Source organism: Brienomyrus brachyistius, chromosome 10 (genome assembly GCF_023856365.1).
Source record: "Brienomyrus brachyistius isolate T26 chromosome 10, BBRACH_0.4, whole genome shotgun sequence".
In the NCBI taxonomy this organism is placed as follows: domain Eukaryota; kingdom Metazoa; phylum Chordata; class Actinopteri; order Osteoglossiformes; family Mormyridae; genus Brienomyrus; species Brienomyrus brachyistius.
Genome location: NC_064542.1, coordinates 22,014,588 through 22,042,568, shown reverse-complemented (window position 1 = coordinate 22,042,568; position 27,981 = coordinate 22,014,588). Strand labels below are relative to the sequence as shown.

Below are 27,981 nucleotides of genomic sequence, written 5' to 3'. Positions count from 1 at the left end.
ACTGAAATGTTCAACAAGTTAGAAGTAAGTCTTCCTGCACTGGCCGAGTTTAAAGTCAGCCAAAAGGGAATGCTGGCATAGATATTTTAGTAGGGCTAAATACATGAGCCCAAAATATAGTTTTAGCATAAATACACAAATGAAGGCCGGTTATTTAATGAAAGAAACGTTGCACGAAGGTGGGGTATTTTAAAAACGTACAAAGCCCAATTGACGAGCCGTTAGAAGAGTATTACATGGATTGGTGAACGTTCATTTTTAGTGGGAATGTGACTCGTTGGCGCTGAATCCGGTAACACTGAATACTTTCTGCTTGTATACAGAAGCACTGGTTTATTTGCATGATTCCTAACAATAAGCCAAGGAGGCCACTAGATAGAGCTACGTGACCAGGCGTTTACTGCGAAGGGGCTTCACTGCTTCAGCTTAAGCCTTCCTCAAAGTAACACAATGCCCTTTTTTCATCTTTATTTGTTTTGGGGATGGGGGATTACAGTCAATGTGGGAGCTTTCATTTCCTCGAAGTAAGCTTGTTATAGACCGCTTCCTGTTATTAAGCAAAAAGTAAGTTTGATGGTATTCAAGTAGTTAATAGTACAATTAAAAAATCCCTCGTATGCTATAACTAGAGCTTTACATGAACACATACGTGAAATCAGTTCCGTGACCCTGTTTGAAAATGGATTTATAAACTGTAGCTCAGAAACATTCACAAAACCTCCTTTATTCGGTTTGTCGTGTGTGTTGTTTGTGCTGTCATTCTGTTTGTATGGCATTTATATGATGTTTAAATGGGGGGAATTGCATGGTCGCCAGACTCCAAGCTGGTATAGTTTCTGCTGAAAATCTCTATCAAAAGCTCCATTTCCGAGCAGAAAGAGAGGGCGGTACTGAGCGTTTGGTGGGGAAACCCAGGCTTTACCGGGACAAATCTAATAATCCCGAACTGCAGCGCTTTCTGTGTTTTGATGGATGCACAGGACCGCTGTCTGAGACGTAACCCAGTCCGTAAGTACCCACCAACCGTATAATTCCGTTTATAAGCGCTCGGAGTGTTTTGGACGCGATAATGAGACACCGACAGAAATCCGTAGTTGTACTTCAACTTTTCAAAGTCATTTGCTAGGGAGGCATTGCATTTTGTTTGAGTATTGTAAGTTTCTGTAAGTACAAGAAACCGCTGAAACAACTCACCAGTCCTATTTTTTCTCAGTGCGGATTTCAGAAAGAAAAGTTCACATATGATTAGAATTGCGGACAATCTGCTTTCGGTCCTGTCGACTTTTTTTTTTTTAATTTTATTGAGTAGTACATATAACTATAATCAGGGTTTTATTGTATATATTCACAGATAAAGAAGCTGGAATATGATTAAACGATTTTAGTGTATGTTCCATTGTGTTTAGTTTTCCTTATAAACAGCGTAACTAATTATACGTCCTGATGAAATTACAGCGCTGCCCAGTTGTTCCACGCGGGAATCAGTCCAGGGTTTTAAAGGTCCGATTATGAAACACCAGTCGTTTCAGTGGCTAACTGGTACTGAGCTGGTAAGGTTATCAAATGCTGGCTTTTGGTGGTGTCCTGATGGTTTTTACACGCCATGATTCGCTGTTGACTTTAAGGTACCGAGTCTCAGTATATAATCCTCTCGGTTTATGCTGAACCCAAGCGGTACTTCCTGAGACACCGATTTAAAGGTAAATAGACGGTCGGGGGCGGCTGCCCTCCCACTGTCTTCTGGCGGACAGTGATCCTGACCATAGCACATAAATGGACGAATGCATTGGCGATTATTCTTGATGTGCCCTAATATGGAACTGTGTGTAAGACCCGGGAATTAACATGGGTTCACTGATAACGGGAAATCACCCATGCAAGTCATGCTGTTTCATGTGCTTTACAGAAAGAGACCAGCATTGACTCATTTTCACCATTTAAATCGATTTCAGGGTTTGGAACCTCTGCCATGTTGTTTGAGGTGACTGTTATGGACTCACAGTGACTGTCAGATAAAGCACTGTCCACCAGGGTCATTGGGGATTATCTGTAAAACTGTTTTAGCTGGCAGAAGTTACTCCTGTTTCAGTGATTTCAGCAATGATCCACCTTTCCTGAAGGTCTAAGTGGGTTTGGTACTGACCCTGCCAGCCAACCAGCAATGCTCTGACTCAGGACAAGAGAGCAGACAAACACCAGGAAGTTCCTCCATCACATAGCTGGCAAGTAGAGAGGGGATATCAGTGTGGGGCCCAGGGCTGGAAAAAAATATTGCAGGAGCATGTGACTGGCTTGAGCCAATGACAAGGTAGTGGTAGACAGCTTCACCAAAGCACAGGGGTATTCTCTGCCTTAACACTTTGTTAGGCTTTGGACATTCCACTGGGTCCTCCACATAAGGTAAGGCTGCTGCTGGGGGAGACCCCATGATGAAGGTGAGAAGGACCAATCAGAACATGCATGCAACGATGGCTTACATCACTTCCTGCTTTGCTGCCCATCACAAACATTTGCAGGCGACTAAGGGTCATGGATCAAGGTGGATTATGGGTTGTTTTGTTTGTCCTCTGATGGATTGGAGGCTTCAGCCAAATTACAACATTCAACGGCCAAGTGAAAGTAAAGATTGCTCTAAAATACATCCAGAATATGTGGTTGCGGGCATCACTGGCTTGGTGCAGTGGAGTACAGTGCTGAGGTGACGTCATGATTCTGTGCTTTTGTGACAGCAATTCTGAAAATAAGGGGGGGTCACTTTTACGGCGTATTCAGCTCTCCATCCCGCATGTGATGTTTCTGCAGTGAGTCTTTCCCTCACATCTCACTCTTAGTTAAATGTTGTTTTGTTTTGTTTGCAGTGTCCTTTTTGGCCATCGTCATTTTTTGAAGGTGACAGTGTTGGTGAGAACCCAATATACATATTTCCAGGGTTGCAAAAAAAAGACTTTAGGCCATCCAGGGGGTGCATTATTTGCCGGGGGCTCTTGTTCATACTCAAGTCAAAGTATCTTTTTTTTTATATGATGCATGGATCACACACTGAGATGAAATATCCATCTCAATAGCCAAACAACAAAGAAATAGTAACAAATCAAATATTAATATGTAAGTAATTTTGAACAAGACATATTGAAATATGGACCTAAGACAGAAAAATGTAGTTAAAAATACACTTGTGCAAATGGGCAGTCGGGTTGAATGAACAGGAACATGCAGTGTGTAGATTTTGGTAGCAGCGTTACGGCTCCAGTGCAGGGAGCGGGACAGTCTTATCTTTTTAGGAGATTCTCCTCAAAGGAGCATCAGACCTCGTTCTCTAAAAGCAAACTTATGCTCCAGAGAAAAGTGCAAAAGCCGGAGTTTTACTGCTGTAGGCAGCAAGGAGTCTGCACCCCTAAAATAGGGGCTGTGAACCAATCACCGTCGGCACAATGTCAGGCACAGGGACCTGGCTTCTCATGTGCTCTCCCCCCCCGCCTCACCAGTACCCTCAGGAAGGGGTGTGGGGGCGGGGGGGGGGGGGGGGTTTCGCCGATGAATTGGCAGGCGATGCTGGCTAGGGTGATGCAGGGCTGTAATAACCCAGCAGGAGATGAGGTTATAGAGTGGAGAGTTGGATGGGGCGGGACCCCACGCACCTACCTGTACACTGAAGGGGCCTGTCGGGGGGGGTGGGGGGGTCCACTTAGCGCCCTCCAGTGGCAGCAGGCTCTCTGTCACTCTAACAGATGCGCTGTCCCATGAAGCTCATTTCTGCCTGTGACTGTCCTGCAAGGCCGTTACCCCCCCTTTGGTATGACTGGGTACCATTTCTGGGTTATTTACGGTCTTGTGAGCATGGTCCTAATTATAAGCCCGCCAAGATCTCTTCCAGATGTTAGCCGGAATTTTGAGGGCTTCGTAAAGAAAAGAAATATTCCACAGCCCTGTGATGGGGGGGGGAGTGGTGGTTCAGAAATTTTAGTCTGTTAAAACTTTGTTCATGACATGCACCCCTGCCCCCCCACCCCCCTGCCACCACTGTGGTAAATACAGGCTGCTCCGGGGTCTCCAAACGGGGGTGGGGGGCAGTCCAGCCTGGCGCTAAATATTGCGAGCAGACCTTAGTGTTTTTTTTCCTATTCAAGTAATTATTACTTCATATCTCTTAATACAGTGAGGAAGGGAACCGTTTCCTGTTAATATGTTCACAAATGTCTGGTCAAAACAGTAAATGACTGTATACCTTGTTTTTAAGGACCATGGAAAATGGTTCTGAACTATCGCACTTCTATAAAACATGGGCCCAGAAACGCTATCGGGTGCTCTGCTTGTATAAATATTTTTGCTGACCACAGGCAGTGGGTGTGAGGTCTGTACTGTGGGAAATATTTGGAAGGTGGATACGTCATGCTGACTGTGATTTGGGGACTTTTAGACAGTGCTAGGATTTCGAGGAAAACCACCCCCCAGGGCTGAATGTTAGTGCTTGCTAAAAAAAAAAAATTGAATGTAAATTTTTTTCAGGACTTGCCTGTGCTTTTTATCCACACGAAAAATCTGACCAGCATTCCTCCAAAGGAGCAGAAGTGGGGCTGTAGTGGATTAAACTGGAGTGTGCTTACGAGCCCCCCCCCCCCCCCATGAAATGGCAAACATGACACTGTAGAATTCAGCCGATGGATCAAAATCCCTGTTCTGGGGGAGCGCCATGTAAAATGTTAGCTTTCTGTTGCAGAAGCTTTCTTGTAAATATTTGACAATTACGCAAAGCTGTGCTGTTTGTACAGAGGTATGAATGCATCAAGGTTGTGTGAGTGTGAGTGGGTGTGTGTGTACACGTGTGTGTGCATGTGGGCATGTTTGTGCGTGTGTGTGTGTACGCTTGCGTATATGTTGTGCAGGTATGGGTGCATGCATGTGTGTGTATGTTTGTGTGTGTGTGCGCACATGTACTTCAGCCTGTCCAGGATGTTCTCCTGCTTTGCTGGGGAACAGCTGCTGCTGGATAAGCACTAATGGAGTATGGAAGGACAGATGAACTTCACTGTAAATATTTAACTATTAAGAAAATCTGTGCAGTCAGTACCACGGAATGAAGGCTTGAAGGTTTTGTGTTTGGGGGGGGCACGGGGTGTAGCCACAATGGCTGCTGTTTCAGGTCCATTGGTTGCCTGTAAGGCTGGCTGTAAAATCCAGGTGTGCAGTCGTGCTTGAGGTTGAGGGTTTCAGACACATGCTCTCATGAAATCTATCCACCTTACGGTTATCCTAATACTGGTTGGGGGGGGGGGGGGGGGTACCTCTCCCATGTGATGCAGCATGGTTATGCATCTTATAAAAATGGAATATAAAAAGAAAACTGTACCTTGCATTAGCAGAACGAACCCATTAATGTCAGTCTTTATTCATAACAAGCTGACCTCTTTCGGAGGTGATTGGCAAACTGTAATTTCCTGTTACGGTTTAAGGAATTTACCGCCGTCCATAATCGGCTCATTTACATACTCAAGCCCCCAGATGGTGGATTGCGCCATCCAGAATCCACATTTGACAGGGATTTGGGATCTGTTAGGCTTGTTTATATAGGCTTCTCCATTCGGGATCGATTGCCGCCCCTCACGCTCTCGCCTTGGCTGTGTTCGGCCCTCGCATTTCCCGGCCAGAAAGCCCAGCTTGACAGGAAACCGCCGGAAATGGCCCTGTTTGTTTTCCTGTCGAACCAACCCGACGTCTCAGTTCTGCCATGCGGGGAGGGGGCAGCCAGAAAGCGGTGTGGTGGCTCCCGTGGAGGTGGGCGAGGGATTGCCGGAAAGATCCACAAGGGCCCCCCCCCAGTCTCCTGTTGTCTGAAGTAATCCCTGAAGGGTATGGCCAAGTCGTTTCTGCCGTCTGTTATCGTGCTGGCGTTGGGGTGAGTTCCCCTGGGTGTGGGACTCGCACGAAGCCCCCGCTACGGGACGCAGCTCTGGGTACTCCGGCCTAATTACCATGCCGACGCCGGACCCAGTTGCCCCGGAGCGAGATTATGGGGTGGTGCTGGGTGGCGGCTAAAGGAAGAGGAGCTTGGGAGGTGGAGACTGTCAGGGCGGGCTGAATGAAAGCCCCCCCCCCCCCCCACATAGCGCATCGCTATCAGCGCTCGTGCAGAGGTATGCAGTCCGTCAGTGTGAGCGTGTGTGTGTGTGTGTGTGTGTGTGTGTGTGTGTGTCTGCCTTTGGAAGGGGCGTGGGGGGGGGGGGAGACACAAGTATCTGTGGCTGACTCTCACGCTCACAACTTGCTCTCAGGACGCCGGCGAGGAGGGATGGTCTAGGAGCCGCCGTCCGCTCACCGCACGCTCTCTCTCTCTCTCTCTCTCTCTCTCCCCCCCTGTCCGTCTGCCTGCCCAGCTGCCCATCATGACCAGCTTCTACAGCTGCCTGCGGGGGAATGAGTGAGTCCATCTCCGGGGGGGACTCGCAGACCGGCATGATGCATTGGGGGGGGGGGGGGCTCTGTTTCTGTGGTGGGTGGCCCTTTTATCTGAAGGAACCATAAGGTGTTTGCATTGTGTTCTTGGGCTGGGGTGCATGAGTGCACATGGCTGTGCGTATGTTTGTGTGCATTTGCACACGATCGTTACTCATTCCTAGGCACTTAACTGTGCGCATTTTATGACTTTTCCGTGATTTGTGTTTATGGAGGGGAAAGTTTTGATGAACGGCACGTGTGAAATTGGCCCGCGGCGTAATTTAAGTCGCCGATGGAGTGGAGTATCTGTGGATTCTCGTACGGCGGCCGTGAGAGTTTGGCCATATTTGGCGATTAATCGCGGGCTTTACGTGGTGGAATCCGCCTGTGCTGCTCCGGGGCCTTTTTAAGCTGCGGGGACGTGAGCGATGGACACGAAGCCGCAGTGACGCTCCCACCGTTCTGCTCTCCGAGGTGTTTTTAAGCTCTTATAGCGGAAGGAGGGAACCAGGAGCCAGCTGCCCAGGGAGATCTGACCCCCCCCCCCCCCCAACATTGCAGGCTTAATTTGTTACACTCCCCCCCCTTCCCCAATGCAGTATTCAATTGTACTTAAATTAACTCACTGAACTCCTCTAATTTTACTGTGCTTGCTGAGATGCAGGCTGCTTGTGCTGCCCAAAAACCACATGGCGTAATCAGGTCCTCTTCCCAAGCTGGGAGAATTTTTACTAGTGGTGACACATGTCATGCTGACGGACCATCACTTAGTTCAGCCCTCAGTCCTCCGTTGTCCCTGGCTTAACTGGCGTGAGAGACCCCTGGACCGTAGGATGACCTAGGCGCCCTAATCACCAGGGTTAGCACTGCATGTCGCCTTGTCACTGAGGGAGGGGACGTCTGGAGGGGTTTAAGTGCCTCCAGATAACCTGCCGGCCGCTGTCGCCACGCTGCCCTGCCAGCTTCGCGTAGAAAAACAGGAGCGCAACTTCACCGCAGTTACTGAAAAAGCAGAATGCCGTCCTACCCACCCCTGCGCCCCTGTGGCCTGGAGCAAGTCCACGTCTGCAGAGCGTCTCTGACTGTGAACGTGGTGTCCCGGCGCCGTGGAAACGCTCCGCGAAAGTACGGCTGGCATGGTAACGTGTCATAAGAGGCTGCGGTGACCCTCGGCAAAAGCTTCCCAACTTGGAATGTTGCTCCACTCTGTCTGATGCTGAATTACCCGCTATCGTTACCAGGGGTGAATCAAGGTTCATTGTTTCTGGATTCCCACAAAAAAAAAAACACTTCAAACCCCTCCCCAGTTTAGTGACTGCTTATGACCAACAGGGGGGCCCCATATGTCAGGGGCCCCATGAGTCAGGGGCCCCATGCAAATGTGAGTTTTGAGTGGTAGCAAACACTGCTGCTGATTGTTACCCATGTGTGGACCCCTCTTTAATTGGTTCCACTCTCATTTTGGGTCCTGCACACCCAGCCACGCAGGTGCTTGGGTTACGCCCCCTAAAGGCTTATGAAGAGCAGGGGTTCACTGCAGAGCTGCCAATCCAGCGCTGAAGGATTAGCATGTGATCAAACCACCCAGTGGCGTTTCATCAGAAGTTATACTAACCAGTGGGGGTGAAATCTCGTTTAAACTGAGGAAATTCCCCCAGAAGGACCAGCAACGAAAACATGAAGACGCACTGCAACGGTTCATATAAACGATATAAACCCGTACAGTATGACACTGGGGTCCGCATGAGCCTGCGGTGTTTTACTGGTCAGCGCCGTTGGTGCTGCTCCAGGGTTCCATGGAGACGCGCTTCAGGTATGACAACAAAAACAGTGTGTGACGCGATGGCTCTGTGTTGTGTAACCACGAGCAAGCTACTGTGCGTCGAAGGTAACTTCGTTAACATTCCCCTGTCTGAAGGGGGTGGAAGATATATGGCTTGCAGTTCGGGAGATTCTGGCGTGGAGGTTTGAAGGTAGCTTAGCAGTTGCCCTCTGTGACGACAGCCCATGCAAAGGCTGATGTTTGTGTCTGCTATGTTCCGATCTGCACACTTACATACCTGGATCATTAACAGTGCTTACTGTGCATAGTACAGTTTTTAAATTTTATTACAAATTTTTACTACAAAATTACAAATCACATAATGATCTTTATTCCCAGTTTATCTGGTGATGCCTGAAATATCCAGATAATCAAGAACATCTTAAGGTTGCCTTTGATCCCCGGAGCAGTGAAGCTCGGGTCCAATCTTGCGGCCTCGTGATTCCTCTGGAAGGTCTGCATGCGCACCCCCCAGCGAGTCATACAGCTCCCTCCGCAATACCACCCCCACCCCCCTTCACATATTTGCTGTATCTTGTCAGCGTGTAATAGAGTCAGGAACTCTCATATGTTGACAGTGTGCGTGAGTTGATGGCCTGCCTTTCTATATTGGTCGCTCAAACTAAACACTTCAGGCCTCGTGTATAATTCAGGCCCCTGGTTCCTGGTAATTAAAGGCATGCCTCTATTACTTCACCCGAAACAAAGCCACGTTTTTCCCGTCGGCTTTCTGGAAAGTTCTGTAACAGAATTCACGTGGTCAGCTTCTCATATCCCCCCGAGCTAAAGCCCGTCCAGGACACAGATGGAAGTGGCCACCTTAAAGGACCCAGATCACCCCCCCCCCACCAACACCATGGCCCGTTTGGTTTTGGGGGGGCGGCCTGCATTGCTCTCACATGTTTGCCTCAGGGTCTGCACTGCAAATGTGAGAAAATATTAGAAATTAGACTGTTTGAAATGAGAAAATGTCCCCAAATTAGTGTTGTCACGATACCAAAGTTCGATACAATACCATGAATGGTTTTGAGATTCAGTATAATTTTCCTTACTCAACAGTATGTACTGTAACTCGAAAAAAATGTAGATCACAATTTTGTTTGCAGTGAAAATTTAACAACCTTTTGTAAACTCATGTCTTTATTTCTAAAAAGACCTCACTTAAGTACAATAGTAACCATTGTTCATAATAGAACTGCTATACTTGTATGAAATACTGATATGATTACTCTTACATGCCTTATCTTGTGTCTCAAAGCAGAAACACTTCTAACAATTACACGATTCTAGAAGTTTCTATCTGAATGATCAACACTAATCAACATGACCTTACAAGGTCGTATGGAAGCAAACATACTGACAAAAAATGTTTTAACCAGTAGAAAAGCTTTACGATATCTCTGTTTCAACTGTAACAGAGATTAATATTTAATTCATTAACAAATAAGATACCTATCTCTTAACTCTTTGCACCGTGTCACGTGTTGGTACTTATGTTTAGATCATTTGTGGTACGTCTCCCTCCCTTTGTCAGCATTGTTCACAGATTGTATACAGGCTTGCATATGTCCTGTGGTCTTCATTTGTCAAAGTATTTCCCGATGCTGCTCTGTCTACACTCTGTATCATTTCTGAACTAATCATCTTAAGTAACACCCCATGTGTGAGACTGCAGTCAGGTCTACGCTGCGCACTGGGAGTCTACGAGCCGCAGCGGTTACAGTGACCTGGGAGAGCAGGCTATAGAACCAATACCAAAAAAAATAATTAGCATTTTGGGTACGTTATGAAACAGTTTTATATGTGATGGAATCGATGCTTTCTGTATTTCTGATTTTTGACAACAATATCGTAAATAAAGGCCTGTCGATTTATTAGCATATCCAGACACTCACCAGGTTACGATGGTCCGTGTTACGATATTTCGACTTTACGATGGGTGTTTTTCACCGTCAGTACATTAATCAATAAATTTCATGGTATATTCAAGACTTTAATATAAAATAGGCTTCGTGCTAATGATTTTGCCCAGCCTAATGTGAGCATGTTTAAGGTAGGCTAGGCTAGCCTGTCTTTGTTAGGTTAGGTGTACTGAATTAAGAAGCATTACGTTTTATTTTTGCCTTGCAATAGGTTTGTTGTAAGATGTTGCCTTGTGAACGGACACCATGTCAGTATTGGAGGACTGGTCCTCGGTGGCCCTGCACTACAGCTTGTATCTCTTTCCTTGTGACTTCAGACGGCTTGCCGTACAGGTGTGTTTCTTCACTCCTGGTAATTGCTGGTTGTGTAACACAGGTGCACATATCCCTGCAAATGATCTGTAGGCCGCATGTTTTGTTCTGTCAGCCTGGGCCAGTGCCTTAACCAGGGCTGCCAACTTTGGTCAGGTGGAAGGTATCTGGTCTGCTTGGCGATGATGGTCCTGCTATACTCCAGAGCTCCTCCTCTGTGTTGCTGTATGGAGAGACGGATTAATGACCGAAAGCAGCTGAGTTCGCCGGCGGTTTTGCTATAAGCGTCCCCAGGGAAACCAGCAGAAAATGGAGTCTGTGATCCAGAATCCCCGTGGCCCCCTCTGCTTCGGGTCGAGGTTCTGTTTCCTATTGGCTTCCCAGAGCCGGAGTAACGTTCAACTACTTGTGGAATGTTTCAGAACACTCAGAGCAATTTTGACACATCTCCGGGGCAACACAGCCGCTCTCCGATCCAGCCTGTCTAGGTGATCACATGTCATGGTGACAGTCACTGCTGACACAGGTGGCGTGTTTAGGATTGCTTCTTGCAGTTGGGACATTTGGTAAATGGTATAAATCTCCATCAGCGCACACTTTGGGCCCAATGGGCCGCAGTGCCCTGCTTTGAGTGTTGGTGAGCGTACCACAGCACCCTCTGGATGGCGGGGCTGATGTAGATGCTCCGCAACTGACTGCAGGGATGATTAAGCCACAATCTGATTAAATTCCCCATTGAGTGAAGACTGCGGTGATCCTCTTCCTAGCATTTTCCAAGGTTTACCCCCCCCCCGGAGTTCTGACTGCCTTTCTGTTATGATCACAATGTTTAGTGGTAAGAGAGCCGAGATTTTCCCGTTAATTCAACAATCGTCAATGATCTGTAAACAAAGCTGACACTACATCACTTGGGTTTTGAGGTTTTGGTCCACGCTGCTTTGGATTTTTAAATGTGAGACCGTGACTGACTGGGCCCCAAAACCGGCCTTGCAGTCCTGACCTGACATAACTGTAAGGTCCAGGAGTCAGCCACTTTAGCCTCTTCTACATGAGAATTGATGCTGGTCTCCCCGTTGAATTACTGTTGTGGTTACTGGAGGAGTCCTGTGTTGATTTTAGCCATCTCAGTGCTAACTTCATTACCCACTGCATTTCAGAGAGAGGGGTGGGTCACAGCTGAAGTGACCTTATCTGACATCTCCTGAGTGGACTGCAGCAAGCAGACTCTTGGAGGGTTGGGGGGGGGGGGGGGGGAGGGTGGAGTGTAGATTCACACGGTCACAATGCATCTGGCATGAAAACACACAAACAAAAACTAACTAGCAGTAGGAGCTGTGAAGGCCTGTAGTTTGACCCAAAACCTCGCCCAGTCTGCATTGTTTTGGACCTGCAGCCTCTGATATTTAACTCTGCCGCTTTTTAAATCTCTATGCAAATAAGAGCTTTTGTGTACGCGTGGATGTTTTAAATGCCTGTGGTTCGAGAACTAAAGCCCAAAAGAATAGGACAGACTATGAGGGCTAAACGCCCCTCGCAGGGCATTTAGTGAGCCGCTAACGTTGCGCCGTCATGTGGCTATAAAAACACTTCTGGGATTAGAACGGCGCCTCACAGTGGCGGGGAGGATACGGTGCGGTGCTTTGAGAAACCAGGTGCGGAGGGTTGCAGTCGGCGTGCTCAGATTAGGGGCTCGTGACAATGGACATCCAGGCGGGGCCAGTCAGAATGAGAAAATGCATGGGATTGGGGGGTTATTTACACCTTAATGCCGCATCTACAGAGAGCCACCTCCCAACCTTGTCTTATTCCCGAACGCGGCGACTTCCTCCCCTGCGTCTTGTTCAGCGTTTTCCCGCGGTCAGAGATCGTATCGCGGTAATGGATGTTCCGCCGCCCGTCTCGTATTTGCCCATCCTTCCTGGCGGCTTTATCAGCATCCTCTCGGCCCATCCAGGTTATTTACGGCAGTCCGCCATCCCGCAGTGAGTGATGCGCGCCTCTTCCCAGATTTATGCTCTCGCCCGTGGGAATCGAGGGACTCCGTTCCCTGCTCTCTCTCTTTTTTTCAGTTTTCCTGTCAGCGATTTATATGCTGAGGCTGGAGACGTGACCCATAAAATCAGCTGGTCCCTCAGTCCAATCCCCCCCCCCCCCCCCCCCCCCCACCACAAATGCACCTGCCCTGTCCTAACCCCCTAAGCTTCCACCCAGGGGCACAAGATGAATTCTGGTACAAAACAGAAGCGTTGGTGACCACTTCTCTACAACAAGACCACTTACAGAATCATTCATGCTACATCCCATGTAATAATATTTTTACTGAGCCGATACCATGATTCTTTGCACTGTTACTATTTATTGTGTATTATTTGTTACTGTTTATTAGTCCAAAAGTCTTTTTCCTGACTAATTGGAGGGTTATTTACACCTTACACCTCCTGTATTATGCTACTGTGAAGCTGAAATTTCTTTCAGACTGAATAAAATGTCTGTCTGCCTTTCTGTGTATCTGTCTCTCAGTATCTGCCGGTCAGTATATCTGTCTGTCTTCCAGTATGTACTTGTTTGTGTCTGTCTGCCTGTCTGTATATCTCACTTTTTGTCTGTCTGCCTGTCTGTCTGCTTGCTTGTTTATTTGGGACCAGCCTCTCACTCACTGGAGGCATCCGCTCTCAGAGCCTCCTGTGATCAACTTTCACACAAGATCTCTGACCCTGGAATCTCACCCCAGGGGTTCACTACTTCCTCTTAAACTGGAGTCGGCGAAGGCCTTGGGGAATCCCAGGCAGATCCAATCCCGTGTCATGGTTCCCACAGGAACAGGAAGCTGGGTTATGGCACATGGCTGGCTTTGAGACAGCCACATTAATTTGGAGTGATGTAGGGGAACAGTGCGGCTGGCCTCAGCATCCTGTGGGAGCTTGCGATGATTTCCTGCCGGCGTCTTGGCCTTTTTGGGTGACAGCCGTTACCATAACATATACTGTCTCATCTGTCAGTGATATCGGATTGTGGTTTCTTATTACATTGCTTATCGTAGTGCTGTCTTTCTGGTCAGGCCATTGCTAACCCCTCTTCTCCAGCCTGACTGTAAACACTCTTGACGATACTCGTTCTTCGTAGAACGTCTTCTCCTCAAATTCTTTCCCCACATCCAGTCTTCTAATTTTTCCCACCATGCACCTGAGTTCATTATTAGCATATCCATTCACCTTGTGAAACGCAGCCTTTTCAGGTTACCGTCGACCTTCTTTATCATTTTAAACTTCTCTGCCTGACAGGAATCTCCTTAACACGTTTCACTCCTCTAATAATGGCCTTTGTCCCTCCAACAGTGACTGCGATATTATGGCTTCGGGACCTGATGTGACTGGCAGTCAGGAGCCCAGCGACGCCCTGGTGGACTGCCCAGGTAAAATCCCCCAAGATCGGTCACCTGGTTAAATACAGGCTAGATTGGCGTTTCCACCCCTTAGCTGGCTGGTTTGCCTGTGTTTTTTTGATCACGCCTCATATGAGACATACGACGATGGGTGTATTTACAAGCCAGCCATTGACCCCCCAGGCCACAAGACATGGTGATCCATTTCCACAGCAGAATAACCTGGGAGACCAGGCTCTGCGCCTTCCTTCAGCATTGGGGATAATCCCCTGATAGGATTTAAGGCATCGAAACAGGGATGATGTCTATTTAAACGGGCTATTTGTCGAAGGTGGGGGCACACTGGGTCACAGGCCAGGGGGTAATCCCTAGTGATTTCACTGACAGCCCGCAGCGTTATCCACACTCAGAGCGTGTCTCTGTGATTTCAGAGTAAGGATGTACAGCAGTATTAGCAGAGGGAGGGCATTCGGCAAGCAGTGGCCTGAGAACTATCACTGTCCCCGCTGAGTGACACCAACGAGGGCTCCCTGTCTGCTGCCCCCCCCCCCCCCCCCCAGCCCACGCCCCCCCAGTGCTTTGCATAGTGTGAACCGGGCAGAATGTAGTGACTGTGCTCAGGATTAGCTTAGTACTGCCCTTGTATATTATATAACATGAGGGGTGGTGAGACCACAAAGGTGACATTTCGTCAGTGGGCCAGAACGTCTGGCTGTTCTCCTGGTTCTGGAGAGTGTCCAGGCTGGGTGGGGCCCGGTGCCACAGGGGCTGTGCGACAGAGACGGCCGGCTTAACCCCTCACCCAAATGGACCTTTTTATTCCAGGAGACCTACACTGATGCCCCGACCCCCCCACTCTCACACACACTCAATGACACCCCACGCTCACACACACACATACACTTGGATGCCCCGCTGCCCACGTCCAAACTCACGCACTGATGCTGCGCCCCCCAAGCGCACATGCATGCACTGACTCCCGACCCCACACACACACACATACCCACGCACATGCCCTGCCCCCCACCCTCCACACACACACACACACGTGCACTGACTCCCCGCCCCTCACAATCACACACACACACACACGTACCATGGCTCCACCCATCATAAACATTGGACCAATTTAGCAGCTGATTCAGGACATGACATCTAACCTAGACGCTGGAGATGGGTGGCCACGTCTCCCATGGAGAGTCTCTGCTGACCTTTGTGCTCCTGAAACGGCCCCCCGAGCGCCTGGTGCCGTGTAAACACTGCAGGATGTGCCTCTCCCCTGGGGGGCACCGGCTGGGCCTGAAATAAGCTTGACCTTTTTAATAGCATGTGACCTTTCTGCAAACCCCAGCGTCACTCTGTCTCCAGTAATGACCCATTGTTCCTATAATAGGGGCCTTATTGCTGTCGTGTTTTCAGTATCTATGCCGATGCTGCTGATTATTACCAACAAAACCTATTAAGCCATGCTAGACAGGTACAGAGACTCATATGGCTTGGGGGTGGGGGGGGGGGTTGGGGGGGGGGCAGGCTCACGCGGCGGGAGCCGCTAAACAGACATGCCAGCATTTACACTGTGGTGGTGTTGTGGACAGAAGCATCGGGAGCAATTAAAAGCTTCCCTGATTAAAACAATGCAAGGTTCATTACTACACGAAAGATAAATCCCCATCAGGTTACCGGGGGGGGGGGGGGGGGGGGGTCAGTCTGTGTGTGTTCATGGGTTTCTGTCGGAGGTCTTTTACTGAGACCAGTCCTGCTGACCCTGCCAGCAGAGGGCCCAGGTCCTGATTTAGGGATCAGCATGACCCTTTTAAATACTCCCATCTCCAAGGAAGAAATCCAAATTTATTGCAGCTCGGGTCCGTGTATGTCTGGCTTCGTAACTGAGGGCCGGGATTGGAGAGCCACTGCAAACGGTGCGTTTATAAATGAAGTGGGCAGGAGTAGCAGTCACTATGATCAGCTGACTGTGCCAGAGGCTGTTTTACCCCAATCCCCACCGTAGGACTGGTCATCAGTGCATCTTCTGTAAATGTGTCAGCCCAAACATGTCATACCTACGTTTATCGCAAGGGGGCGATGGGGAGCAGACATTCTGTGTGTCTGAGACGGACAGTTTTGTACAGGACACTGTCCCAGTGTCCCCTTTAATATGTGATTTATCTTGAATCTCTCTTTCTTGTGCTTTTCTCTCGTTCCAGGAAAGAAGAAATCAAAGTTTCAGACCTTCAAGAACTTCTTTGTCCGTAAGAAGCGAAAAGGGGGAGATGCCCCCCTTGGGGAGGCCGTGTTGAAGGCCAGTCATTCCTCGGACAATGTGAGTGACGCCAAGCCCACCGCGGCCGGCGGCGCCGAAACAGACGCAGACGCCGGGTAAGCAGGCGCTGGGGCGACCGGTCCCCACTCAGCGGTCCCCGCCAGCGTGGAGCACTACCTCTCTCCCATCACTCTTAACAGCTCTTTTGTGTGAAAAATTCCTGGCGTTCCTTCCAGGCCGCCGGGATGACTCCGTCCCTGTGTTTATCACATATCCGCGAGCGGCACACCTTAAATTAGAGCAGTCGCAGCTGGCAGAGGACCAACATGGCCATTCGCTTGCATAAGATGGGCATGGGTAGAAAGTGCACTACTTCTGTATTTCAGAATAAGAGTCTGGGTGTTTACTGTGTGTGGGATTCACACTTTAAAGGCAAATTACTTTGCTAATTTAAAATGCACGTCTTTCCTATGGATTCAGGTTCATGAGAACATTAGTGTGAGAAACAGCTGCTCCACTCATAACGGGAAACATTTCAAACTGCATGAGATCAGTGCTCATTGGCCATTAGTTGGTCACCTACTTGTTAACACAAAAAAGCCCAGTTGTCCAAACAACCAATCATGTGGCTGGACCTGAATACATGCAATACATGCAGCATGCAGATTTGTGAAGAGGTTCACTTACTGATTAATGGTCATAAGGACTAAGACGTCAGGGAAGCATTTCCACGGAGCATTTGCTGCTTAGCTGGATAACTTGTTGGATTTAAGGTAGTCTGGGTTAAATGGACTTTATTTTCGTTCCCTCATATTTAGTGACTACCTTATCCAGCTAAGCAAGAAATCGTGCTTTGTGGAACACCCCCCCCCCCGATCTGGGTGATCTTAAACGTGGTGTGATTGTTGGTGCCAGGCATGATGGTCCCAGAATCTCAGAAACTCCCTCCTGGGATTTTCACACACTGCGGTGTCTGGAGTTCACAGCGTATGGTATAATGAAGAAAAAGCATCCAGTCAGCAGCAGTTCTGTGGGTGCAAAATGCCTTGCTAATGAGAGAGGTCAGTGGACAATGGCCAGAATTGGTAAAGCTAACAGAATACCACAGCTACAAGAATAGCAACAACAGTGATGTTCAGAGAGGCTTCTCTGAATACAGAACTTGTTTACACATGATGAAAAAGTGGGACCTACTGGTATTACATAGAGCAGGGGTGGCCAATCGTATCCGCAATATTTTTGGGATAACCTTTAGATCAGCTGTTCAAACCCAGGTGTGAGAACTCTTCAGTCAATCAGTCTTCCGATTAGTAATGTAATTGGGGAGTTGCAATGAAAACCTGCATACCGAACGGCCCTTTCTGGATAAGATTGGCCACCACTGATGTAGATGTACCTAATAAAGTGGCCACTGATTGTAGGCTTCTTTCCATCCTGGTGATTATTCTTGATTACTCCTGATTTTGTGATTACTGGTTTCTCTCAGTATTAGCAACGAGCCTGATTGAACTGCTCCAGCATTTTTGGGGGATATTTAACGGTATTGAATAATCTGTCTCACAGCCAGAAGGTCAGCATGGGGAACAAGGCTAAGTCACATGACAGCGTGTTCGTCACCGATTCGCCTGCCTCGGATGGCTCCGATGACCTGACCTCCACGCAGGACAGTGTCCAGGAGAAGGTGAAGGTCCTGCATGTACTCCGCAGCCATGTCTATCTTCTCAGCCACATCTATCTCCACATCTCTCTCCACAGCCACATCTCTCTCCACATCCACATCTATCTTCACAGTGTCTCGCCCCTGGTCTCCTGTCTCAGCCTGAACTGTTCCTTCTCACCTACAACCCTTCCGTTTCCTGGTTCAGATGCGTTACCTGAAGCCCCACTGGTTTGCCACATGGCCTGGTGGAGGGTTAGTCACTATTGCTATAAATTTAAAAGCTTAGGGGTTGCCTGACACAATATGGGGTTCAAGAGAGTAAAAATAAGTAGAGTTAGGAACCCCTTACCACTCCTGGAGAATCACCCGTCAATCATTTTCGCTCCGAGAAGTGGGGGGACTCCCGCCACCTACAGATTCTGATGACGTTTAAAGCTTTTTGCTCAGAGAAAAACATGAAATATGAGAATATAATACTGATTGTTTTGGTGGCTTATAACACGCCTTAGGCATATGGCATGAAGGTGCAAGCGGCGCATTTTGTCAGGATTTACAGAATGTTTCTGCGGACCTCCACTTGACGACCCTTAGCCTCAGGGTGGGGGGGGAAGTCGGAGCTGCTTCCTGGAGCTGGTTTACCGCCGCATGCCTCAGCTGTGACACATCCCTCCGACAATAAGGAGGAAAATGACACAGAGAAACAAACCGAAAGCCGCAGATGGAGGGCTGGGCCCGCATGCCGCTTGTTTACGATCTGCTCCTCTGCAGCGGGGCCATCGTGTGGCGCTGTGCCCTTCTTTGGAAGAGGAGTGGAGACGGCGTCTGCCTCTGTGTGCAGACAGCACGGGCAGTCCAAAGCTGCTTCAGGTTCTGCTGCCATGACGACAGTGCCCTACATAGCTCTGATTCGTTAGGCCCATGTCCCTGCTCTCTGTGGACCAATCGGGTGCCCCTCCCTTCCATTCTGCCCAGTTGATTGGACGATGGTGTGGATGTTGCATCTCCTGAGGGTTAACTGCTCCACGACACTGAGGTTTTTGCTCTCAAACATGCATTTGTGCCTCATGTAAGATAGAAGCCTCCTCTTGGTGTTATTTTCCTTCATTCGTACTCCATAAATGGATCAATTTCCTACATAATTACGACAATACAGACATTCAGTTATATGATTGTTCTGGGGGCTAAAACAATTATCTAATCAACCAATTACTTTTTATTAAGATGAATGCCGATCTATATATTCACTCATTTACTCAAAAAGCGGAAAGGGGAAACGTGGGTCATAAATAGGCTGCTGTTTCAGACACTCTGGCCTTTTCTAGGGCTGGGGGCTACAGATGTGGCCTGTAGGGAGTGCAGTGACCTATCGGTGTCTGACTGCATCTGGGGGCCTTTCCAATAGCTGCAGCTGAAGCAGGGCAGCCGGCAGGCCACGCCCATCACCCTCATCGGTGTGAGGAAGGATGACGACCCGGGGGCTGTGTCTGAGGACGATGGCCTCCCCTGCAGCCCACCAGAAATCTCCACACTGCACGCCGTCCTGGCTGACTCTTCGCACAAAGTAGGCAGCCCCCCACCCTGCCTTATCTCAGTCCAAGCAGCTGGTGTTTCCTCCCTGATCACACCCTCCTCGTACCCTACATGCGTTCTGATGGGACCCATGAAATAGCACCCAAGGCATGTTCAAACGGGGCTAACTTTAGATGATCACATCCAATCTACTCACATTCATACAGGGTAGGTCTTTTTGGACCTGTAACCGGTACAGAGTTAAAAGGTAAATGGTCCCTGAATTGTTACCCGACACCCTCGGTTCCACACTGCACTCCACACTGCACTCCACACTGCACTCCACACTGCACTCCACACTGCCCAGGTGAAACATCACCACAGTTGTTCGTTCTGATGCTGTAACTTTTCCCTTGTGTGTTTCTTTCTTCCCGCTCTCCATCCAGCCCTCAAACTCAGTCCAAAGACGCAGCTCACTTAGCCAGGAGGGGTCTGACACTGACGATGACCAGGTAAGCACTCGCCATCTGTCCTTCGCATGGCATCTCGGCAGTGGATGCTTAAAGAGTTTCTCCACTTTTGCTCCTCAGTGATCGATGGGATGGCCCTAGCTTATTGTGGACCAGCTACCTTGCTGTGTGCTTTTGAAACCGTGTAATGCTTACAAAAATGCAACATAATATATCAGACCAGTGACAAAGTACCCTCCACAGGGGGGTGCTAGTGAGTCACAGGACACCTGAACATTCACGCACATGAGTACGTGTTAAAGAGCCACATCCCCTGGCTTATATGCCTCTGAGATGTGTAAGTATTCCAGTAAATACCAAGAAAGCTGCGGCAGCCAGATGCAAAGTCGTAACAGATATTTAATAAGCTTCCCCATAAGCAGAGATGAGCTTTGGTACGACAGCTCAGGAGAATCTACAGGGGACAGAAGAAGCTACAGGCTCGTCAGGCAATGAGGGGGTTGTTCCAGGAAGCGCACTAAAACTCTGAGGGTGGAGGTGAAACACAAGGCATGAAGAAAATCCAAGCACTGGACAGAGCTTTAGTTTATGGTCAATCTGAAGAACACTGGCCATTGGGGAAGGGGCTAGGGGGTACCTAAGGGCCTGGATGTGCTCTTCATTGTATGGGGAGGGGGGGGGGTGTGGGGGGCAGGGGGGCTTGAAGGCTGATGGACGGCCTACAGGGGACCTGCATTCCAGCTGTGTTCTCCTGGGAGCTCTGTCAACACATCGGAGATGGGGGGGCAGGGGCCGTGTTAAGTTCTCACCCGTCAAAAGAGCGTGTCTTTTATGAGAGTTTACAAATGGGGCAGGTCCTTCCAGACTTATCTCTTGACACACATACAGGTCGCTCTCACGCACTCACACACACAGGAATGACGGGGGAACGTCACGACTTCTGACCCCGCATGCCCAGAAACACACAAGCAGGAGCCAGGAGCCGCCAGCGAACAGCTTCACTCGGTACTTAAGGGGCAGCCAGCTGCACTGCTTCGAAACCCTGGCCCTGCTGTCCAGACCAAAGATGCTGACGTGACACTTAGTACTTTTCGAGTTATTTTGGACGTGTTTTTGAAGGATTTATGGTCGGCACCGCCTGCCGTTCCCCGCAGCCTGGTGGATCTCCGGCAAGCTCCCAGTGTGCCAGCGAATCGCAGGATGGCGGGCAGTTGTGATAGCAGACCATGCCTCCTTGGAAAACAAAGGGCATTTATTAATAATTCCAGGATCCTTTTTTTGCTGTGCTAAGTCAACCACAGAGCCTTCCTGCTTATATAGCTTTAAGATCAGTTTGTGACAAAGTCTACATGCATGCTTAACTCGGTATGGTTTGTTTCTAGCGCCGTTCCCCGCTCAGAATGACGAGTATGACGCCTTGCAGCGGGATCACATGTAAACAAAAATATGTGACGTACGTCAGTGGGGCTGGGGCTCGTTATAAATTCCCAGTAACTTATCCATGAGGGCCTGAAATTCAAACATGGCTTGTAAAGTTGAACAGGAATGCTAACTGTGTTTATCCAAAGCCGATCAGGGACAAAACACTGGAACAGAGAGGGGGGGTTTTCGGAGGAGAGTGTTTTAGCTCATGTTAATGTTGAAAACTGACGTTGACTTGTTCTTGTCGTAGGATTTGTTCAGCTTGACAGTCTTCTGAATGCACACATAATCCATTTCTTCCTTTCCCACTAACACAAAGGGTGAATTCCTAACCGTGAGGCATAATCATGAAAGTATGAGAGAGAAGGGCCTGCAAGGAAATTTGCGAAATACCAGGGTGCAGTGTGTAGCTCAGCGGGTTAGAGCACTGTGCCAGTGACCCGAAGGTGGCTGGTCCAGTCCCATTTCTGCGTAATGCCCCTCAGCGAGGCTTCTAACGCCAAATTGTTCTGGGGACCAATTGACCCAGCTTTCTCAGATGTGTGTCGTGTTGAATGAAAGTGCAGCTGCTAAATAACTAATAATCTTTTTTAAAAAAAGCAAATATCAAGGGTAGCTGCATTTTTTAGAATGACATAAATAATTTTCATCATTTTAGTTGATACTTCACTCCAGTGGTGTGTCAATTTGCACGTTTGTTGGCCAGTAAGGACAATGATGCTTAGGAGATACATCAGAAGTATGAAATATTGCCTCTCTTTTTCACTCTCTCTCTCCCTCTCTCTCTCACACACACACACACACACACAATTGTCCAGATGTCCTTTGAGGCGTCCTCCAGGCCAGTCAGCCCCCCTCACTACCTCTTTGTGGACCTCGGCTGTCCAGTGACCCCATCAAGCTGCCTGGACACCTCAGCTGCTCGCCACCGCATCGCTGTCAAGAACCGGGCCTGTGCTAAGCGGAAGCCAGCCAGCGTAAGAGCGCCCCCTGCTGTCAACCCCAGGCACCTCATATATCATTAAAATTTAAATATGAATTACAGATTCCAAACATGATCTATTTAAAATTACTATTAAACAAGACATAGCTACATTGAGAAAAAAACATAAATAATCCATCTGCCAACAAACTACATAGGGTTTCAAAATACCATTGTGCAAATAATTTTATCGCAAGATTTCCATGACGTGATATCAAAACTACTCTGACCTTGACGGGTCCTGGTATGTAGAAGAGAATAAACCCTTTCAGTTTGCCACACGAACGATAACGGGGAAATCCGGCAGTCTCAGTATGTTCTGGTACAGATTGACAATAGAAAAACAAAACAAAATATCACCAGACTTCACAAGCCATGATCTCTCGGAGTTTGTACAACATCTAGCTTCAAGGCTGAAAGACTTCCTTCAGCAATCATGTGATGCTTGCTCTCTTCGGAGCTAGAACCTGGTATTGGTGCTTATCGTGCTTGGTTTTTTCTTTAACTTTCAGAGAGAGTTCCTGGACAGTGGAAGAGAGAGGGATCTCAGTGGAAAAGTGCCCGGCAGAGGAATAGAAAATGAACTGGGTGATGATACCCCAGAACCTACTTCAGCAGAGGAGAACTCTAAAGGTATCCCATCATCTGAAGAGTTAGATGTTTTCTCATCCAAATCTTTCATGTAACTAAACTGGTACAATAACAAAATCAGTACTAGAATCATCTAGACGGTTCTAGCTTATGTATTAACAAAGATGGCTGCAGCAAGCTCACTTTTTGTTTCTTGCAGATTTCTCTGTCCAGCAGATGGACTCTGCTGAGAGGACTAGTGAAGAGTGGCAGCTCCTGGCTGAGGAGGTACAGCTGGTCCCAAAGGAGGTGCCACCTGTGGAGCAGTCGGTCCCAGAGGAGGAACCCCCTATGTTGGAGGAGCCAGCTGGGTTCCATCAGTGGCCCAGGATTGAGTATGAAGAGCAGAACGCTGTAGATGAGAGCTCCTGCTGCGAGGATGCCCCCTTTCCTCCTTCCTGCTCTTTGTCTTCCTCCTTTGTAGATCCCTCGCAGGAATTTCTCCTGGATCCATACTCAGAGACACAGAAACACTGGGGGAACAGATCTCTGCTGACAGGTTCTCAAGAGTCTCTGGATTCCCTAGAGCTCCCCGCTGAGAATGACACGAATGCTATGCTGGAGTTAGGGTGCGAAGCCCCAGTGGAGGAGTCAGGCTCGCTCCTGCAGGAGGTGCTCAGCTCTCTGGAGAAGCCTCTGGCTTCTGGACTTATGCTGGGGCCTGATGCTGAAGACCAGGAAATGGAGAAAGTGGGTGAAAGCGCAGAAAAGGTATCGACCTGCCAAGGTGAGGAGTCGCTGCCCTCCAGCCCGACCTCCCAGCATGAGCCGGTGGCACAGGGTGGTGATAGAACCTCCTACATAGCTGCAGATCAGGAGGAGGATGAATCCAGTGCATCAGTTCAAGGGGAAGAACATTCTGAGGATAAGGGACATGCTGAGTTGGTGGAGGTCAGTGATGAAGATAGTAAAGAAGCAAAGAGTCTTGTAGTTGAGCCAACCATGTCAACTGGAGGTGAGAAACACAAGGAAAACGAAGAAGAAGCAGAAGAAGAAGAAGATGATGATCATGATGAGGGTGATGATGAAATGAATGCAGAAGTGGCTTCAGAGACCCAGGATCATGAATGTCCAGTCGGGGTGGAGGGGCTGGATACACATCAGCAGCCTGAGGCCAATACCCAGGCAGTTGTTGGTTTGGACTCAGAAGGAGATGGAAAGCCTAGCTCAGATGAAGCTGTACAGGTGTCCAGCCAAGGAGATGAGGACTATGTGAAGCCCTCAAAGGAAAGCTTGTCCATAACAGACCGGGTGGAGCCTGAACAATTAATACCCAGCACTGAAGAACCTGGCCAAGACATCATAAACCTGTCTTCCAGAGCTAGCATTAGTCCACAGCACAATGAGGAGGACGATAGTGTCAAAGAGGATTCTGGGAAGCATCCAGTCCGGTTTACTATTGCTCCAGCATGGCATAGGTCACTGTCAGGAGATGGTTTCAAAGAAGCTTATTGCCACGCCCACTCTATCGCTGCAAAGGCTTCCGAGGCATGTGCTGAAATCAAATCTGAGGCAGGTACCCCCCCAAAGGCAGACATCGGGGACAGCTGGAGTCACAGCAGTGCATCTCTGTCTCCCGTGAGAGACCAGGACCTGGGTGCAGCTGAGACACCGTTCGGTGTTCGGCTGAGGAAGACTTCTCTTAGGGGCTTCTGCTACGGCACAGAGGACTCAGGAGAACCCCCCGGAACGCCCAGTGAACCACCGAAAGCCCCCTGCCCTGAGTTTCCCAACAGCAAGCCTGTCCTGCCCAGGAAACCTGAGCTACTTGAGGACGACGTAGCCAAGTTCAGGAGGACAGCAGGTATGAAACCCCTGTAGCTGGCCTTCCCATCGCTAATCTCACTTTTCAAAAAACACTATCACAGACCACTAAGGTTGGATGTGGTACAAATGTGTAGTGTGCTCACAGCAGAACCAGAAGCCTGGTGCAGGTTCTGTTCCCTGGGCCGGGATTATGGACTCAGGATTGCAGAATCTTCTAAATTTCCTCATGACCTTTTACAGGGTATGAAGGAAGGCATACTGTGTAATATAACCCCATGGAAATGTTAAGGAAGTTACCCATCTAAATACGCATGTGATAGAAAGCATTCTGATATGTAAGATAAAACTTTATTGATTGCGGGAAATTCTTGAAAATATGGATTTAAACCTTTATATTATCTATCCATTGATCTATCCATTCAACCGCTTCTCCAGATGGAATTTCAGTCCATCGCAGGGTGCACACTCATAGTCATGTGTATTATGGAAGATTTAGAGATGCCAGGTAGCAAAATTTGAATAGTTTAATACCCTATATTCTGCAGTTTGTTGCATCTAGATGCATCCGTCCTTATAACTGAGTGCTTACTCAGGGTGTTTAGCTTATCAGCAGCTGAAGCGAAGACCTAGTATATAACAAGCAGATTGCAAGAAGTAGGATGGCGCTCGGGTTAGGACTCTTCCTGTGATCGGAAGGTTATTGGTTCGAATCCCAAGGTCAGCAAAGTGACTTCAGGGTTGGGCTCATCAGCAGGGCCCATACCCAGGGACCGGCTGACCCTGCTTTCTCAGTTGAACGTCGCTTTGGATTAAAAGCGTCTGTCAATAAAATTACATGTAAATGATGTAGGAATTCATACGCTTGTTTGCGTAGTTTCAGAGGGAAACCCTCTGCAGTTTAGAGCACGATTCTGAATTTGCTCCTGGCACCGTGAGAGATAAATGCACTGGAAACCACGTAGTCATGCTCTGTAGTGCATGTTTCAGGGGGCCGTGCTGAGTTCACTGCAGCAGAGTGACCTGTAATTAAACACAAAGATGCCCTTCGCTGAAAGCCATGGCAAACATAAAATTAACATAAACACACTTCCGTCACGCTAACCTTTGTGCTGGTAGGACAGAAAATGTGTGTGTGTGTAGAGGAATTATATAAAATATACATTATATATAATAATATATTACATTATATATGATTTGCTTTGTTTGTCCATTATTTATTTGTAAGACCCAAGACTCCCTCCCCCCTGCCCCCAGCAGTTCTGTTTGTGCTTGCAGTGTTAAGGCCTGACTCATTTTTGCGCCCCCCTCCCCCACTTTCCCACAGTCCTCCGTTTGTCAGAGGGGCGATAAGGATGTCTGATGCACTCATGTGTTTTTCAGAGCCGGGTGCCGGTCAGTCTCCTGGGGGGAGCCTGGCTTCACCAAGCTGGGTCTATGTTGCCAAGCAGAAACAGAAAATCTTCAGAGAGAATTCACTGGAGGAAAGTCCAGGCAGGAAAGACCCTTTTGAGAAGGTGAGGTCAGTCCCTGCTAACACAGGCTAGTGCTGGTCCTATTGAAATAGGCTTTTCGGTCTTCCTCCCTATGACAGGGCCACCAATTACACTGTGAAGTGGTGAAATCCTTCCCCTGTCTTCCTTATCTAATCGTTACAAAAGCTACTGTAATCCTTTAATCTCATTGGTTCGTATCAGAGTCTACGTCTGGGAGGCCTGAGGTAACAGTTCCTTTAACCTCATTTTACACGGTCACCCTTGATTTGACACAATAGCGACACCTGTTGACCACACGTCAAGATGACAAAAATCAAGACCGTTCTCTTGATGCTTAGTAGCATTGAAGGCCCAGTTAGTTTGCTTGTAGTCTCTCCTAAATAAGCCTATATGGAGATACCATATACTTATATACATAACAAACATAAGCAAACACAAGCCATGAATCAGGGTAAACGTGTGCTTGGCCTGTGTTGGGTGTGGGGAAAAAAATGTAGCATATTCAAGTCTGAACTGTGTGATTTTAATTATGAATTTATTTTAAGTTTCGACTTTTCCGTCACTGGTTTATTTTTTAAAATACATTTCCCAGGATGCAGCATGCAGGAAAAACTTGAGTGTTTTCCCCAAATCGACTAGTAAAGACCAGGCCAGGATTTCAAACCCAAATGCAACTGGTAAGTAGTTCTCCATTCAGCCTGTGCTAATCTGTAAAACCTCTGTTTTAATGTAACCTCCAGAGAATTCCTGCTGTCCACTGCGCGGTAAGTGATGCATTACTGCCCCCTTGTGGACTAAAGTCTGCATTCATGGGGCTCTGTATTGTGATAAAGTTTCCTCTCTCCAATAGAAGAGGAAGGGCTCATTTATTTTTTCACACTCACAGGTCTTCCTCCCACTGCCCCATGCTCCCTGGAGATATCTAACCCTGCGTCTTCGGACAAAGACGGGAAGCGGGCTGTGATGTCGGCATCCCCCGCAGCCCTGGGCCCGGAGGAGCCCCCCTGGTTGGCGCTGGCCAAGAAGAAGGCTAAAGCCTGGAGCGAGATGCCCCAGATGGTGCAGTGACTGAGCGTAGGGGGCCATCCGCCCCCCCCTTTCCTGTGAAAAGACACGGATCACGTTTGCACGCAAAGCATCGTTACGTGTTTCACCATTCACTCTTCATTGGTGACACCTTTTGGCTTGTAGGTCTGAGATGAGCTTTTAAAAATAAATATATATATTACCACATGTGCTGTGAACCCCCCCCCCCCCCCCCATGTCCAAATTACATTCTGTACATGTACTCTGTCATGCCAAACGTCCTCCAAAGACCAGCCTTACACCCACGTCCAGGAGCTGGGCAGGGTACTTTAATGGGTTTTGTATTTATTTCTATTTTTATACCCCCTTCCCCCCCCCCTTTTTTGAGGTTTGAATTGACTTTGGTATTGCCTTTAAAAATGCACACATCATCATGTGATTTTGTATATGAATTATCAAGAAAAACAAAAAAATATGCAGAATTCACGTGATTTTCTTTAAACCAATTTATTACGCTGGGATAAACGCACGTTATATTGTGCAATTACGTTTTCTTCCCGAAGGAGGGTTATAACTGTGTCCAAATACTTATGTATCCTATGCTTTCATGTATTTTTTAAAGTTCCCGCATTTTCACTGAGAACTCCTTTTTATGACTGATTACACGTTATTTTTACAAGCGTTTCATAAAAAAAAAATTTCCTGGAGTGTCTTTACTGATGTTTTTAAAGAAATTATAAGCACTTTTCAGCTGTTTAATCCATTGTTTAGAGGATTTTACACCGGAAAGTTTTGCATTTCAAATGAGCTGATTTTTTTTCTTGTCAATTATTATATGAAAACATTGACAGCAGGGATTATTACGTTGTTAATAAACTTTATATTACTACTC

General features: G+C 48.1%; 1 protein-coding gene across 2 annotated transcripts; it reads left to right on the top strand.

Annotated features, from left to right (window-relative positions):
* The first annotated feature begins 838 nt into the window (after positions 1 to 838).
* Positions 839 to 27,981, top strand: zgc:66433 (uncharacterized protein LOC321250 homolog). 2 transcript variants are annotated; one of them, XM_049029147.1, is made up of 12 exons: positions 839 to 1,008; positions 13,824 to 13,900; positions 16,075 to 16,246; positions 17,694 to 17,811; positions 19,193 to 19,351; positions 19,746 to 19,811; positions 22,010 to 22,168; positions 22,686 to 22,806; positions 22,964 to 24,607; positions 25,951 to 26,084; positions 26,656 to 26,740; positions 26,950 to 27,981. In XM_049029147.1, exons 2-12 carry the CDS (start codon positions 13,837 to 13,839, stop codon positions 27,129 to 27,131), a joined length of 2,904 nt encoding a protein of 967 aa, XP_048885104.1. In that variant the 5' UTR covers positions 839 to 1,008; positions 13,824 to 13,836; the 3' UTR covers positions 27,132 to 27,981. The 2 variants fall into 2 exon arrangements, with proteins under 2 accessions (XP_048885104.1, XP_048885103.1); XM_049029146.1 differs by lacking the exon at positions 839 to 1,008 and adding an exon at positions 6,190 to 6,415.

Excerpts from the sequence above, each read along its gene's own strand:
- zgc:66433 (XM_049029146.1), top strand. The coding sequence starts at position 6,381 with ATGACCAGCTTCTACAGCTGCCTGCGGGGGAATGA. Across the intron at positions 17,812-19,192 it reads AGGACAGTGTCCAGGAGAAG|CTGCAGCTGAAGCAGGGCAG; the intron begins GTGAAGGTCCTG and ends CCTTTCCAATAG. Across the intron at positions 22,169-22,685 it reads CTAAGCGGAAGCCAGCCAGC|AGAGAGTTCCTGGACAGTGG; the intron begins GTAAGAGCGCCC and ends TTTAACTTTCAG.